The 12,836-nt window shown below is 35.1% G+C and overlaps 1 protein-coding gene across 6 annotated transcripts in view; it reads left to right on the plus strand.

Moving 5' to 3' along the window:
* The window catches only part of RDX (radixin), a 142,530-nt gene that overhangs the window by 96,242 nt on the left and 33,452 nt on the right, over window positions 1-12,836 (plus strand). For 5 of the 6 annotated variants that reach the window (XM_069080098.1, XM_069080102.1, XM_069080099.1 and 2 more), the window contains exons 11-14: window positions 6,891-7,051; window positions 8,174-8,266; window positions 8,579-8,821; window positions 10,110-10,270. In XM_069080098.1, coding sequence (XP_068936199.1) covers window positions 6,891-7,051; window positions 8,174-8,266; window positions 8,579-8,821; window positions 10,110-10,270 — 658 coding nt within the window. Of the gene's footprint in view, window positions 1-6,890; window positions 7,052-8,173; window positions 8,267-8,578; window positions 8,822-10,109; window positions 12,821-12,836 lie in introns of those variants that run through there. The other variant, XM_069080104.1, reaches the window with a different exon arrangement.

The raw sequence follows: 12,836 nt of genomic DNA on the forward strand, positions 1-12,836 counted from the left end.
TTCAGAGCTACATTTTAGAAAGAAGGTGGGTAATAAGCCTTGATTGAAGAACCAGGAGATGTTTTAATCTGGAAAAGAGAAGAGGAGAGTGAAGTAGCATTTAGCTGCCTTCAAGTATTTGGTGGGCCAAAAGGATGAAAATAGGATGAAAGATATTTTTGTTGGAAAAACCATCCCCTTTCCTCAGTATAGAAGTAAGCTCTGTAAGTAGAAATTACAACCAGTAAGATTTAGGTTTTCAAAAGGAAAACATTTTTTAGTGCTTGGAGCTATTCAAAGTATAGATTGTTGTCTCAGAACACACTACTTTTTGTCAACCCAGTGGCCTTTTCTTACCTCTCATTCTTCTTGACCTCTCTGCAGTATTTGTCACTATTGACCATTCCTTCTTCCTGTTTGCCTTCTCCCTACTACTTCTCTTAGCTGATTCTCTGTCTGCATCTTGGTCACTCTTCAGTCTTCTTTGCTGAGTCATCATCCACGACCTACCCTCTATTCATTGGAGTGCTCTAGGTCACTTTGTGTTGGGGTTTCTTCCTCTGTTTTCTTACGGAAGCTGATCAGCTTCAATAGGTTCAATAATCTTCTCTATGCAGATTACTTAAATATATATAACTAGTTCCAATCTCTTTCCTGAGCATTAGTCACATATTATCAACTGCTTGCTGGATGTTTCATAGCTATCTAAAACTCATGTCCAAGATAGAATTCAAACAGACCCTATCTCCCTTTCTAATTTCTCTATAGCTGTCAAGGGTATCCCATTCCTCTAGTCACAAAAACCTGCAGTTTTAGAGTCATACTTGATGTTTTCCTCTCCTCAGTTCCCTTTATCCAATCAGTTGCCAAATCTTGTTGATTTTGTTTCAGCACCTTAACTCATATCTGTACATTTCTCTCTAGTTAGATAGGTCTTGAGTTTTTCTTCTTTCCAGTCCCATAAGGAGATAATATGTCCCTCCTCACTGAAAGTTTTCAGTCAGAGGTCACCATCTATCAGATGTACCATAGGAGGAATAGTTTTTTTTTTTATTACTTGTACTTGGTGACTGCTGAGGTCCCTTCTAATTAAAATTATGTGATTCATAAGTCTAAATTGATTGGGATCAGTTATGATCTAGGAATATGGAAGGGAAAATGTAAAGGAGAGTTATCACAAAAATTTTATCTTATATGGGAAAATGCTTGGAGAGATTTGATTTGGTAATGTATAATGCATTTTCTCTAGAATGCATACAATTCTAAATTAACAGAGCAGTCCAAAATTCCAATAAGTAAAATTGTGATATGTATAAAGGCTTTCACAGTCTGGCCCCAATTTAACTTTTAACCTTAATATATGTTATTCTTCTTCATATCATCTATGATACAACTAAACTGAACTTCATATAGTATTTGATTCTAGAGGTGATAAAGAGACATTGGAATTTATTGAATAGGAAGAATGACATAGATCACTATAGATCTTTTAGGAAAGCTATTCCAGTGGTCCAACAGGTAATAATGAGGTTGTCAAATAAGGTAGTATCAGTATTTGTTAGGTAGATGGAAATAACAATAATAATAAATTACGTGTATTTTTTGACCTGGCATATATTGTCTCTCTTAATCAAATTGCAGGTCTTGGTAACTGATCAGAAATAATATCAAAGAGAAAAAATAGATATTTTCAAGATTGTGAATTAAAGGAGACTAAATTAGTAAGATGTATAAGACAAATAGTAAAGTCAAAAGACAGAAGAGAAGGGAGAGGTCAGAAGTTTTATTTTAGACATTTACTTTTGAAGACTTATGGAGCATTTAGTATATTTCCTGTGCAACCACTGGGGATGTTGGTTTAGAGTATGAATTGGGATGTGATGCAGATGCACCACACCTGCAAAGAGGCTCACCTGTTAACAGTAGTTGAAATGATAGGAATAAATTAGATTTTTAATGGAGGGTATGCATAGAGAAAAATATGACAAAAGATAGGCCCTTCAAAAATATCTCCTTGCAGGGGAGGCTAGATGGCACAGTGAATAGAGCACTGGCCCTGGAGTTAGGAGGACCTGAGTTCAAATATGGCCTCAGGCACTCATATCACTTACTAGCTATGTGACCTTGGGCAAGTCACTTAATCCCAATTACCCTGCCTCCCCCCTTCAAAAAGCACAAGAGAAAAAAGAATATCTCCTTGTATTAAGGACCAAGAAGATGAGGATCCATTGAAAGAGACAGAAATACTAGTTGGAGAAGTAAGGAGAGAATCAGAAGAATTTTTAAAGTCAAGGGGTGAAGAGAGTATCTAGGAAGAGGGAATAATAAATGGTGTCAAATGTTTCAAGGAGGTTAGGGAAGATTTTTACTTACAGTTGATCAAGGAAGGTTTCATTGAAGGTTTTATATGAGTTGGAATTTAAAGGATGGTTAAAAATTAAATAGGTAAAGAAGTGAGAAAGGGGCAGTCTCATGCACATAATACAGCATTAGTGGCAAAGGAACAAGAAAGCATAGTTATGTATTCAGAAGACAGAGAAATCTAGTTTGACTGGAATGGCAAAAGAACTAATATGAGATAAGGCTCAAAGGTATGTTAGTGCCATAATGTGGGGAGCCTTGAATACCAGACTCAAGAGTTTAAATTTTATCCTTTAGGCAAAAGAGCACTGAAGACTTGGGGGTGGGGGGGTAAGAAGAGAGGTGATATGACTAATGATAGATCTATGTGTATGAGATTATTCTGGCAGCAGTATGGAGGACAGATCAAAAGGGGGAGACAGATGATTCATGTGGATAGATCCTTTAGGAAATCACTTTTGTAACTCTGTGGAGGATGAACTAGAGAAGGTAGAGGCTTGAGGTAGGGTGATGAATTAGGATGTAGTTACTAGGTAGGAGATTATGGTTACCTGAACAAAGATGATGATAATGTGAGTAGAGAGAAAGGGATGGATGTGAGACAAAATTATAGAAGTAGTCATGAGATTTGGTATGAGGAGTGACTGAAACTGAAGAGTCACAGATAACACCAAGGTCAGAAGTCTGGATTGCTGGAAGGATAGTGTTGCCCTTGACAGACATAGGGAAGTTCATATGAGGATGAATTTGGGGGAAAAGATAAGTTCTGTTTTGCACCTGTTGAGTCTGAGGTACTTCTAGTTTGAAATAACGAAGGCACTTGGAAATGCAAGACTAGAACTCAGAAGAGAAGAACTCAAAAGTATCTGTGTCATCTGAAGAGAAATGATAATTAAAACTATGGAACTGATGAGGTCATCAATCAGTAGAGAATTTATTAAGCACTTACTATGTACCAGGCACTTTAGATACAAGTACAAAAGGATGAAAAAATCTCTACTCACAAGGAGCTCCCATTTTAATGGGGGAGACAACAAGCACATGTTTAAGATGTTCTTAGTTGGGCGGCCAGGTAGCACAGCAAGTAAGAGCACCGGCTCCAGTGTTGGGATGACCTGGGGATCGAATCTGGGCTCAGATACTCAGCACCACACCCAGAAATAACTGGCCGTGTAACCTTGAGCAAGTTACTTAACCCCAATTGCTTAAAAAAAATGATCTTACTAAATACAAATATATACAAAGTAGTAAAATACGAGGTAGTTTGGGAGAAAAGGGAACATTTAGATTAAATATGTGGGAATCCAGGATAATACTGAGGTTACAAACCTGAGAGATTAGAAGGATTGTGGTCCCAGAAGAGAGGGAAATAAGAAAGAGGGAATTGGTTTTGTACATATTGAATTTATGTTTCTGGGACAACTTTGTGCCACAGGCAGTTAGTGAGGACTGACGTACATGGGATAGTCTGGAGCTAGTGATAAGTCAACCCATAGAAGCTGATTACTAAGTTTATTAAGAGAAACTAAGAGGGCCCAGGACCAAATACTGGGAAATATCCACTATTAGGGGTTGTTATATGGATAATGAGCTAGCAAAAGAAATGGTGAACCAGGAGAGAATTGTGTCATGAAAACTTAGAGAAGAGAGAGAATCCAGGAGGAGAAGATGGTTAACTGTTTCAAATGTTGCAGATGGTTCAAGAAAGACCAGAACAAAAATCATCAGATGTTACAATTAAGAGAGAATTGGTAACCTTGAGGAGAGAAGTTTCATTTGAGTAATGAGTTTAGAAGCCATTTTACAAGAGTAGAGGCAGTGAGTGTAGTCAATTTTTTTTCTTTTCAAGGAATTTGACAAGAGAAGAGAGAGAAGATAGCATCCAGGAAAGGTGTTTTAAGAAGATGGGAGACTTGGACATCTTTGAAAGTAAGGAAGGAACTAGTTTATAGGGAGATTAGAAAAAGGGAGGATGATTGAAGTTGCCATCAGAAGACAGGAGGTGAAAGGAACAAGGGTACATGTAGAAGAGTTGAACTTGTCAAGGAGAAAGGCTGTGTCTTTGTTAGAGACAGGGAAGGGAGGCGAAAAGAATAGGAGATGATTATATCAAGGTGTTTTGACATGAAGAGAATACAAGAGAAGGAGCTCACCTCAGATGGCCTTGGAGTGTGTAAAAAGAAAATAGAAAAGGGCACAGAACAGAGCCTTAGCGTAAACCAACAGTTAAAGGGCATACCGTAGAAGATGAAACAGTAAAAGAGACTGGGAAGGAGCAGTCAGACACTTAGAAAAAATACCCAATTACATCCAAGGCATTATGTTAGGTTCTCAGGATACAAAGTCCCAGCTTCCAAAGAGCTAACACTCTATAAAAAAATTCATATAGGCAAGTTCAGCTGGATAAATTTAAAAATGGAAATTCTAAATAGGCACTTTAGTTATCATGAAATGATAGAATTATACAGAATTTACTTACTGGTTAATAAGCAACTAACTCTCTAACAGTTTCTGTTAGTATATTTAAAATGAAAATCAGAACATTCGTTTTAATTTTTCCAAGAGTTTTGATGCAGTCATTTTTTCTTAGCTCACTCAACTTCTTATCCAGTAAAACTTCTCACAGTTTAAATTATTTTGAGTAAGGGGCAGCTAGGTGGTGCAGTGAGGACCTGAGTTCAAATCCAGCCTCAGACCCTTAACACTTACTAGCCGTGTGACCTTGGGCAAGTTACTTAACCCCAATTGCCCTGTCTTTCCCTCTCCAAAAAGAAAAAAATAACAAAAAGCAAAAATAAATTATTTTGCATCTTAAAAAAATAACTACAGATTTAACTGTAGAAAGTCATGAATTCCTGTAGGTTTTTTGCTTAGCCTTCTTGCTTTAACACTCTTAGGTTAACCAACAACCCTTCCCCCCCCCCCCCCCCCCCTTTTCATCTAACTCCTATTTAGAAGTTGAAAAGAGGGAAGGGAAGGGAGCAAGCAAGCATTTATTAAATACCTATTATGTGCCATGCACTTTACAAATGGTGCTCTCATTTGATCCTCACAACACTCCTCAGAGGTAGGTGCTATTATTATCCTTATTTTTCAGTTGAAAAAAGTGAGGCAGACAGATTGACTTCACTAGGGTCACATAGCTAGTAAGTACATGCCTGAGGTTGGATTTGAACTCAGGTCTTCCTGACTCCAGGCCCAGCATTCGCTCTATTGAGCTACCTTCTGCCTCTAAAATGCAGTGCCTAGCACTAAAACTACTTTTAGTAGTAAAACTACACTAGCACTACTTGTCAGTGAGGAAGGTTGCTGTACCACATGGGCAGTCATAATAATAGCCAGAATTTAGATAACTCCTAAAAGTTTGCAAAGTGTTATATAAACATTATCTTGTTTTATCCTCCTGATAACCCTGGGAGGCTAGGCCCCCACTTTATAAGATAAGAATATTGAGGCAGATGGGTTATATGATTTAGCTAATATCACACAACAATTAAGTATAAGTATCTCAGATTGAATTTCAATTTACATCTAGGTCCAGCACTCTCTTCACTGTGTCACCTAGTTGCCTTCTGCATCTGTGGAAAGGATAACAATAATAATTAACATTTAAATAGTACTTAAGTTTTACTGAGTGCTTTATTTTTATTATCTCATTTGTTATTCAAAACAATCCTGTGAGGTAAGTTTTCTCCATTTTACCTGTGAGAAAACTGAGTCTCATGACTAGCCAGGGTCACACAACTAGTAAGTGTGTAAAAAGAGATTTAAACCTTGGTCATCCTGATTTCAAATCTAGCGGTCTATTCACTGTGTCACCCTGTTTCAGGATCTCATTTGGGTGTATGTAAATCATAACACCCTGTATAAGTATCATTTATTGACATTACAAAAGGACCAGGTGCTTATTATAACAGAATTCAGAAAGTCTTTAAAATAACATTTTCTAATCAGACTAACAAAGACAGAGTAAAGAGGAAATAAAGTTTATAGCCAGAGCACCTGAAGGTGAAAAATTGGAATTAAAAAAAAAAAAAAAAACGTTGGCTCACTTCCTAAAGGAATAAAAGAAACTAATTCGGTGCAACATTTTAAATGAACTCTTTTCATTCATTTTAGAAATAGTATCTGATCAGCAAATACTATTCTCAAATTAATAATTTTTTCAATTTATATTCTGATAGTTTTTATTCAAGTAATGTTGCTTTTGAATTTTAAGACACTATGTAGTATTAATATTTCTGATAAAGGAAGAAATTATACTTAAAACATTAAAATGGAAAGGATGTTTCTGGCAATTATTAGGAGCATATATATGTTCAATTTTCTGATTTGAATTGAAAAGGATCTTAATTTCCTTTTTTTAAGCAAGGAGAACTTGCGAAAAATTGGATTTTGTTAAAAAAAAAAATACACATTCAGAGAGAATTGTTGCCGTGGTGACCTTTTTGATAAATCTCATGATCTATAATCCAGGTTACAGTTTGGGATGTTTTTTCTTCATTAGAATGATTTGTACTCCACTAATTTTGCTATTATTTGTTTGACAGAACTAGAAGAACAGACTAGAAGAGCCCTAGAATTAGACCAGGAACGAAAGCGAGCAAAAGAGGAAGCAGAACGCCTGGAGAAGGAGCGTCGAGCTGCAGAGGAAGCCAAGGCTGCTCTAGCCAAGCAGGCGGCTGACCAGATGAAAAATCAAGAGCAGCTAGTGAGAAAATTGATATTTGTTTTACTTTATTAAGTAAAGTAAAACATTTTTTTAATGTTGAATGGAAAGCAAAAAACAGAACAAAAAACTATACCATCTCATGTTCACTTATTCCTGGGTAAAATGGGCAGCTAGATGGCACAGTGGATATAGCTCCAGGCCTGGAGTTGGCAAGACTCCTCTTCCTGAGTTCAAATCTCTTTGTAGACACTTATCTTTGTGGCCCTGGGCAAGTCATTTAACCTTGTTTGCTTCAGTTTCTCATCTGTAAAATGAGCTGAAGAAGGAAATGGCAAAACACATAGTATCTTTTGCCAAGAAAACTCCAAATGGGGTCATGCAGAGTCAGACATGACTAAACAACAACCACAAATGGTGAAAAAAGTCTCAATTTAAAACAAACATAAACAGGAAAAAATCTTAAAATTGACTAAATTAAACTTTTGTGAAATTATATGTTGGTCCTGGCTTTTATGTTGGTGAAATCTGAGGGCTTTTGAAACTATTTGTATGGGTCCTTGATCGCCTAACCCTTTTGATTATCAAGGGTTAAAAGAACCTCCTGTGGTACGTTCTTGATAAAAGAAATAACGCTTTATCATGCGGTTAACTGTTTCTTTTGTGAAACATACCTCTAAAATTTACTTTTGATATTTTGATGAAACTTGCCTTATTGGAAATATTTCTGTTTCCCCAGATATATCACATGAAACATGTGTCTATGAAAAAAACAGTGTTTTGTTTTACAAAAGTTTCTTGAGATAAAAGCAGAAATTTATTTTAAATGGAAAAAGAAAGTTTGAGTAAAACATATTAAGCTGACTGGTTCATTTAAAATACACTCTAAAGATTTATGAGGTATTTTAAAATGGTGATGTGTATCATAATAATAATAAATCACATTTTCCTAGTGCTTTTTCATTTACAAACCCCTTTCCTCAATAATCTCATCTCAGGAAATACTCAGCTCTTATTTTGAATGGTGGAAGACTACCAAGATAAAGTTTGCACAAATAGTTTATCTGTAATGTATGAAAGTTTTTGTTGATTTTATACTTAAGTGATTGGGAATATATTGTTAGGGTTTTTTTTAGTTTTGTTTAATTATGAACTTTATTTTAGGCAGCAGAACTTGCTGAATTCACTGCCAAGATAGCACTTCTAGAAGAAGCCAAGAAGAAAAAAGAAGAGGAAGCTTCAGAATGGCAACACAAAGTAATGATGACATCTTACATGTTCCAATTTTATATGACAAAGTAATAAAAAATGCATCTGTATTTAGTAATCCTCTAATTTCCATGGCAAAGTAAATTCACACTACCAAAAACTTTTATTCATTCATATTGTTACTAATGTAGCTGCTTGAATTTCATTTGCACTTTTTAAAATCAGACTATGCGTATAAATTTACAAAAGGAATATAGCTCTATTAACCTGTTAGTACTGTTTGTCATACCACTTGGTTTGATAGAATTTTACTATGATTCATGAGGTTCAGGGATATTTAAACTTATTTCTAATGTTCAGGCTTTTGCAGCCCAAGAAGACTTGGAGAAGACCAAAGAAGAACTGAAAACTGTAATGTCTGCCCCTCCCCCACCTCCCCCACCACCAGTCATTCCTCCAACAGAGAATGAACATGATGAACATGATGAGAATAATGCTGAAGCTAGTGCTGAACTGTCTAATGATGGTGTTATGAACCATAGAAGTGAGGAAGAGCGTGTTACAGAAACACAGAAAAATGAACGAGTGAAGAAGCAACTGCAGGTATTAAATTCATGTTAAAATTAGAGCTTAAGTTTGTATATATGCCATTTATTTTCTTGAAACTAACATTTTCAGAAATAAATTTGTATGCTTTTCCCCTTTTTTATCATTTAGCATTGTGAATAGATACTGGTTACTTGATTCTATATTGCCCATTTTAATGTATAGATTTAGGATTGATTTGTATATAATAGTGGATACTAATGTAGCAAATTGGTGGCACTTTTTATCTAGTGTTGATTCACAAAATATTTAAGTATTGTTTACTCTTTGAAAAATTTGACAATATCTAAATATTAATTTAAAATTATTTTATTTAGTCTCCATCTCAGGTAGTAACAGAATAATAGTGAAACTAATGTGGGAATCTTCTAACAATTACTTTAAAAATATTACATGATTTAGAAGCCTTTTGAATAGATTTTAAAAAAATTAAAAGAAACAATAGTTCTTTTTCTCTTACCATTTACCATTTTAGTACCAGCCATAGTAGGTAGGTATCAGCTAGGTGCTAGGGAGATCCCAAGTTTAGATATGATGAGATCTTAGCCTTCCTGGAGTTTCCATTTTAATAGGCATAATAACTAGGATAAAAACTGAAAGTGTGAATGCTTCTAGTCATTGTACTTCTTCAGACTCTCTAATTTCAGTTATTTCATTTTTTTTCTGAGTTTTTAGGACTAGTGAGAAGAGGTTAAGCTATTTGTGCAAAAAGGAAACTTGACAAATCAGATCTAGGTAGTAACAATTTCAAAAGTCTCAATAGCAAAACAAAAAAAAAACTACTTCAATAAAAATGCTTTTCTCCTGTAGATTTTATGTCTTGAAATAGCAATGCTTCATAACTACTACAATAAGGAACAAAATGGAAACCCTTTAAAAAAAAAGATTTAGGATTGGGATGAAAACAGCAGGTAAATTTAGAATTACATACAAATTATAATATTATCTAACAGGTTAAGAAATCTGATTGACCTGGTCTCTCTACATAAAGGACTTTCATATTTCTTTGACTATTTGCCAGTAAGCTCAGACTCAATGTAGGACCATTATCTTTCCACATAGCATTTTTAAAATATTTTTTTTCCTTCACAAAAAGGCTTTCAAGACAGCGGAAGAGGATTATGCAATTAGTAAAATTATTTAAATTCTTAATACTTACCCTAAATTTTTCTTTCAGGTTGAAAAGCCAAAGATTTGATGTTTATATAATTCTAAGACATCAAGAAGCAGTAAGTTTTGTTAATAAATTTTAAAAAGTAAAAATGCATCTTTTTTTTTAATATAGGCATTAAGTTCAGAATTAGCCCAAGCCAGAGATGAATCAAAGAAAACACAAAATGATGTACTTCATGCTGAGAATGTTAAAGCAGGCCGTGACAAGTACAAGACTCTACGGCAGATTCGACAAGGCAATACAAAGCAACGTATTGATGAATTTGAAGCAATGTGAGAGCTGTTATTTTTGCATATATGTTCTTCATAAGCTGAACCACCAACAGAGAAAAGCAGGCCTTTGCAGATTTGATGGATTGCATCCCACCTTGCCAAAGTGCTTATACCAGTTTGACTGCGGTGGTTAAAAAGACAAATTTAAGGGAATCTATTCAACATTAAGGCAGTGTGACATTATGTTTGGTATTTGTTTTCTTTTCTCTTTCTTTTTGGCTGAGGAATGAGGAAACATGTTCCATCACCTGTCACATTTTCCATTTTCACTGTTTTTCCATTTGAAGATTAACACTAATGACTGACAAATTTGTGTGTTAGATCTTAGCACTTTGAGAATTTGAAAGGATTATGGCAATGGGGACTTAGGAATGTTTAGGAAGGACACTCCATTTCCCGCTCTCCCCTTCACATTACTTTCTGATGTATTTCAGCATCCCTTCAATCATCCCTACCCACACTTTTTCCTTTCATGCCCTTTGTGCCTCCTATCATACACATATCCAGAGTTCTGCCATATCATTGACCTTAAATCTTGTACGAATGAGGGCAGGTGATAAAATGGGGAGCCTTGGCCCAACATGCAAAGAATGCAAACAAGTCGTATGTAAGACTTTATTTGTGTGGTATGGTGTGCAGCTGTTTATTTTTTAAACAATTCCACTTTATTCACATAATTAGAAGCTAGATATGCTTATTTTTTTGCTAAGTTTTTCTTTCTTGCATAAATTGCTTGGTGTTTAATCTCCTGTCATCCTTTGATGGCTTTCCTTGCCTTCTAGTTCACAAAGGTCTAGACAGCAGGTGATATTTCTTAAAGAGAACTTATGGATGGAACACTACCTGCAAATAATGAACTGCTGAAAGGCTGGAATAATATTGTTCTTCAGATATGCCTTACTAAAGAAAAGTATATATTTACTGATAATTTATTTGCATTGACAAAAACCTGGACCTTTCTGGCAATGGAGCATATGAAAACATCAATCCCAAAGAAGGGGGCAGTAGTATACTACCTCACCATTATATGCATGATGACTGGTCTTTCAAACACCATATAAAGTTGAGTGTGGAAGCTGTAAGTTTAATAATTCACAGTTATTATTTTACATCACAAAAGAGGCTTCCTCAGAAAAAGATTTCCTTTTTCTTCAGGAGATTTTGTACTGCTCATTGTTTAACTGCCTTTTTGTTGAGTTAAATTGTAAAAGTTTATGATTTGTATTACAATTGTAAGCTCTCACTGGTATATTCTTACTGGAGGGGTGTTGCATTTTGGGAAGGGTGTGTGTTGTGTGTGTGCGTGTGTGTGTGTCTGTCTATCTGTCTGTGTTGAGCAAGAGGGGGGAGAAAGAGAATGAGAATGAAGGGGAAATGCTGCCCTTGCATTTGATGAAGAAAATTTATAGTTTGACTTCTTGGCACAATTATTTCATGATCATTTAGGCATACTTAGTATCTGAATCATTATGCTTGTTTTTCTAAGTCTGTTAATGAGAAGACAACATTTGAATTGTTAATCATGTTTTTGTGTTATACTTAGTTTATATTAATTTCAATTACATCCTTCTGAAGTAATTTTAAAAACTAACATGTCTAATTTGTTTTTCTTCATTGTAAAGTGCCCATATTTGGAGTTAAGGAGGGAAAAAAAGCCTTATTTTCTCTGAGGGTGGTTCAGCTACCTTCCGTTTGGTATTACGCACTCAAACTTACATTTATCTGTTAATATTGCCATTTTATTAAACATTTTTTCCATGCACAGTAAGTTCAGCTTATATCTGAAAAATTTTCTTGTGCTTTTTTTTTTAATTTATGCTGACTTCAAAAAGAAATAATTTGGACAGACATCATGATAAGGAAAAGTTGTATTTAATGTATTTCAGCTTTGTGGGATTAAAGGTAGCTGTTTAACTTTGAAATGACTGGTGTGCAAACATGGTGCACATGCTTCAAAGCTTTGCTTTGTGGAACAGAGTGTTCCTTCCTACAATGTGACCCGGAGTACTTCAAAGGGACCTTGATAGATCCCAAGTTTGGTGCACTGAAGCATGAGCATTCATTACAGTTTTCCAAAATTTTGCCATAACAGGTGAAATACTGTGCCTCCAGTGGATTCTGAGTTTTTTCCCCCTTGAAATAAATGCACCAACATTGATATGTTAGCTTAATATCAGTGTTGAAAAATTACTGGTCATAGTTGCTGTTCATAATCTATAATATATAGATTTGAATTAAAATGGATGGATCTAATCCATTTATAAAGCTGTCTGAATTTTTCTAACACAGGGGCAGCCATTTGTAATTTGGGTTTTAATAATGATCAAAGCAGTGTAGCTTCTCACTCACGATTGGGAGCTCATGCTCATGCAGCCATGTTAAGAATACATTAATAATCATTTGGTAAAGTAAATTTACATTATGCTTTTTGCCCTTAGTGAAAGTTTAGCATCATGATTTTGTGTTGTTCAATTAAGCTAAGATTACATCTATTATTTTGGATAACATTCATTGGTTAACAATAAAGAGATTAAAAGTTCATGCCTTCAAGGTCCACTGTTGTTAT

The sequence above is a fragment of the Petaurus breviceps genome, unplaced genomic scaffold, assembly GCF_028583685.1.
Source record: "Petaurus breviceps papuanus isolate PSGF00001 unplaced genomic scaffold, PetGlider_PUasm1.0 91133, whole genome shotgun sequence".
NCBI lineage: Eukaryota > Metazoa > Chordata > Mammalia > Diprotodontia > Petauridae > Petaurus > Petaurus breviceps.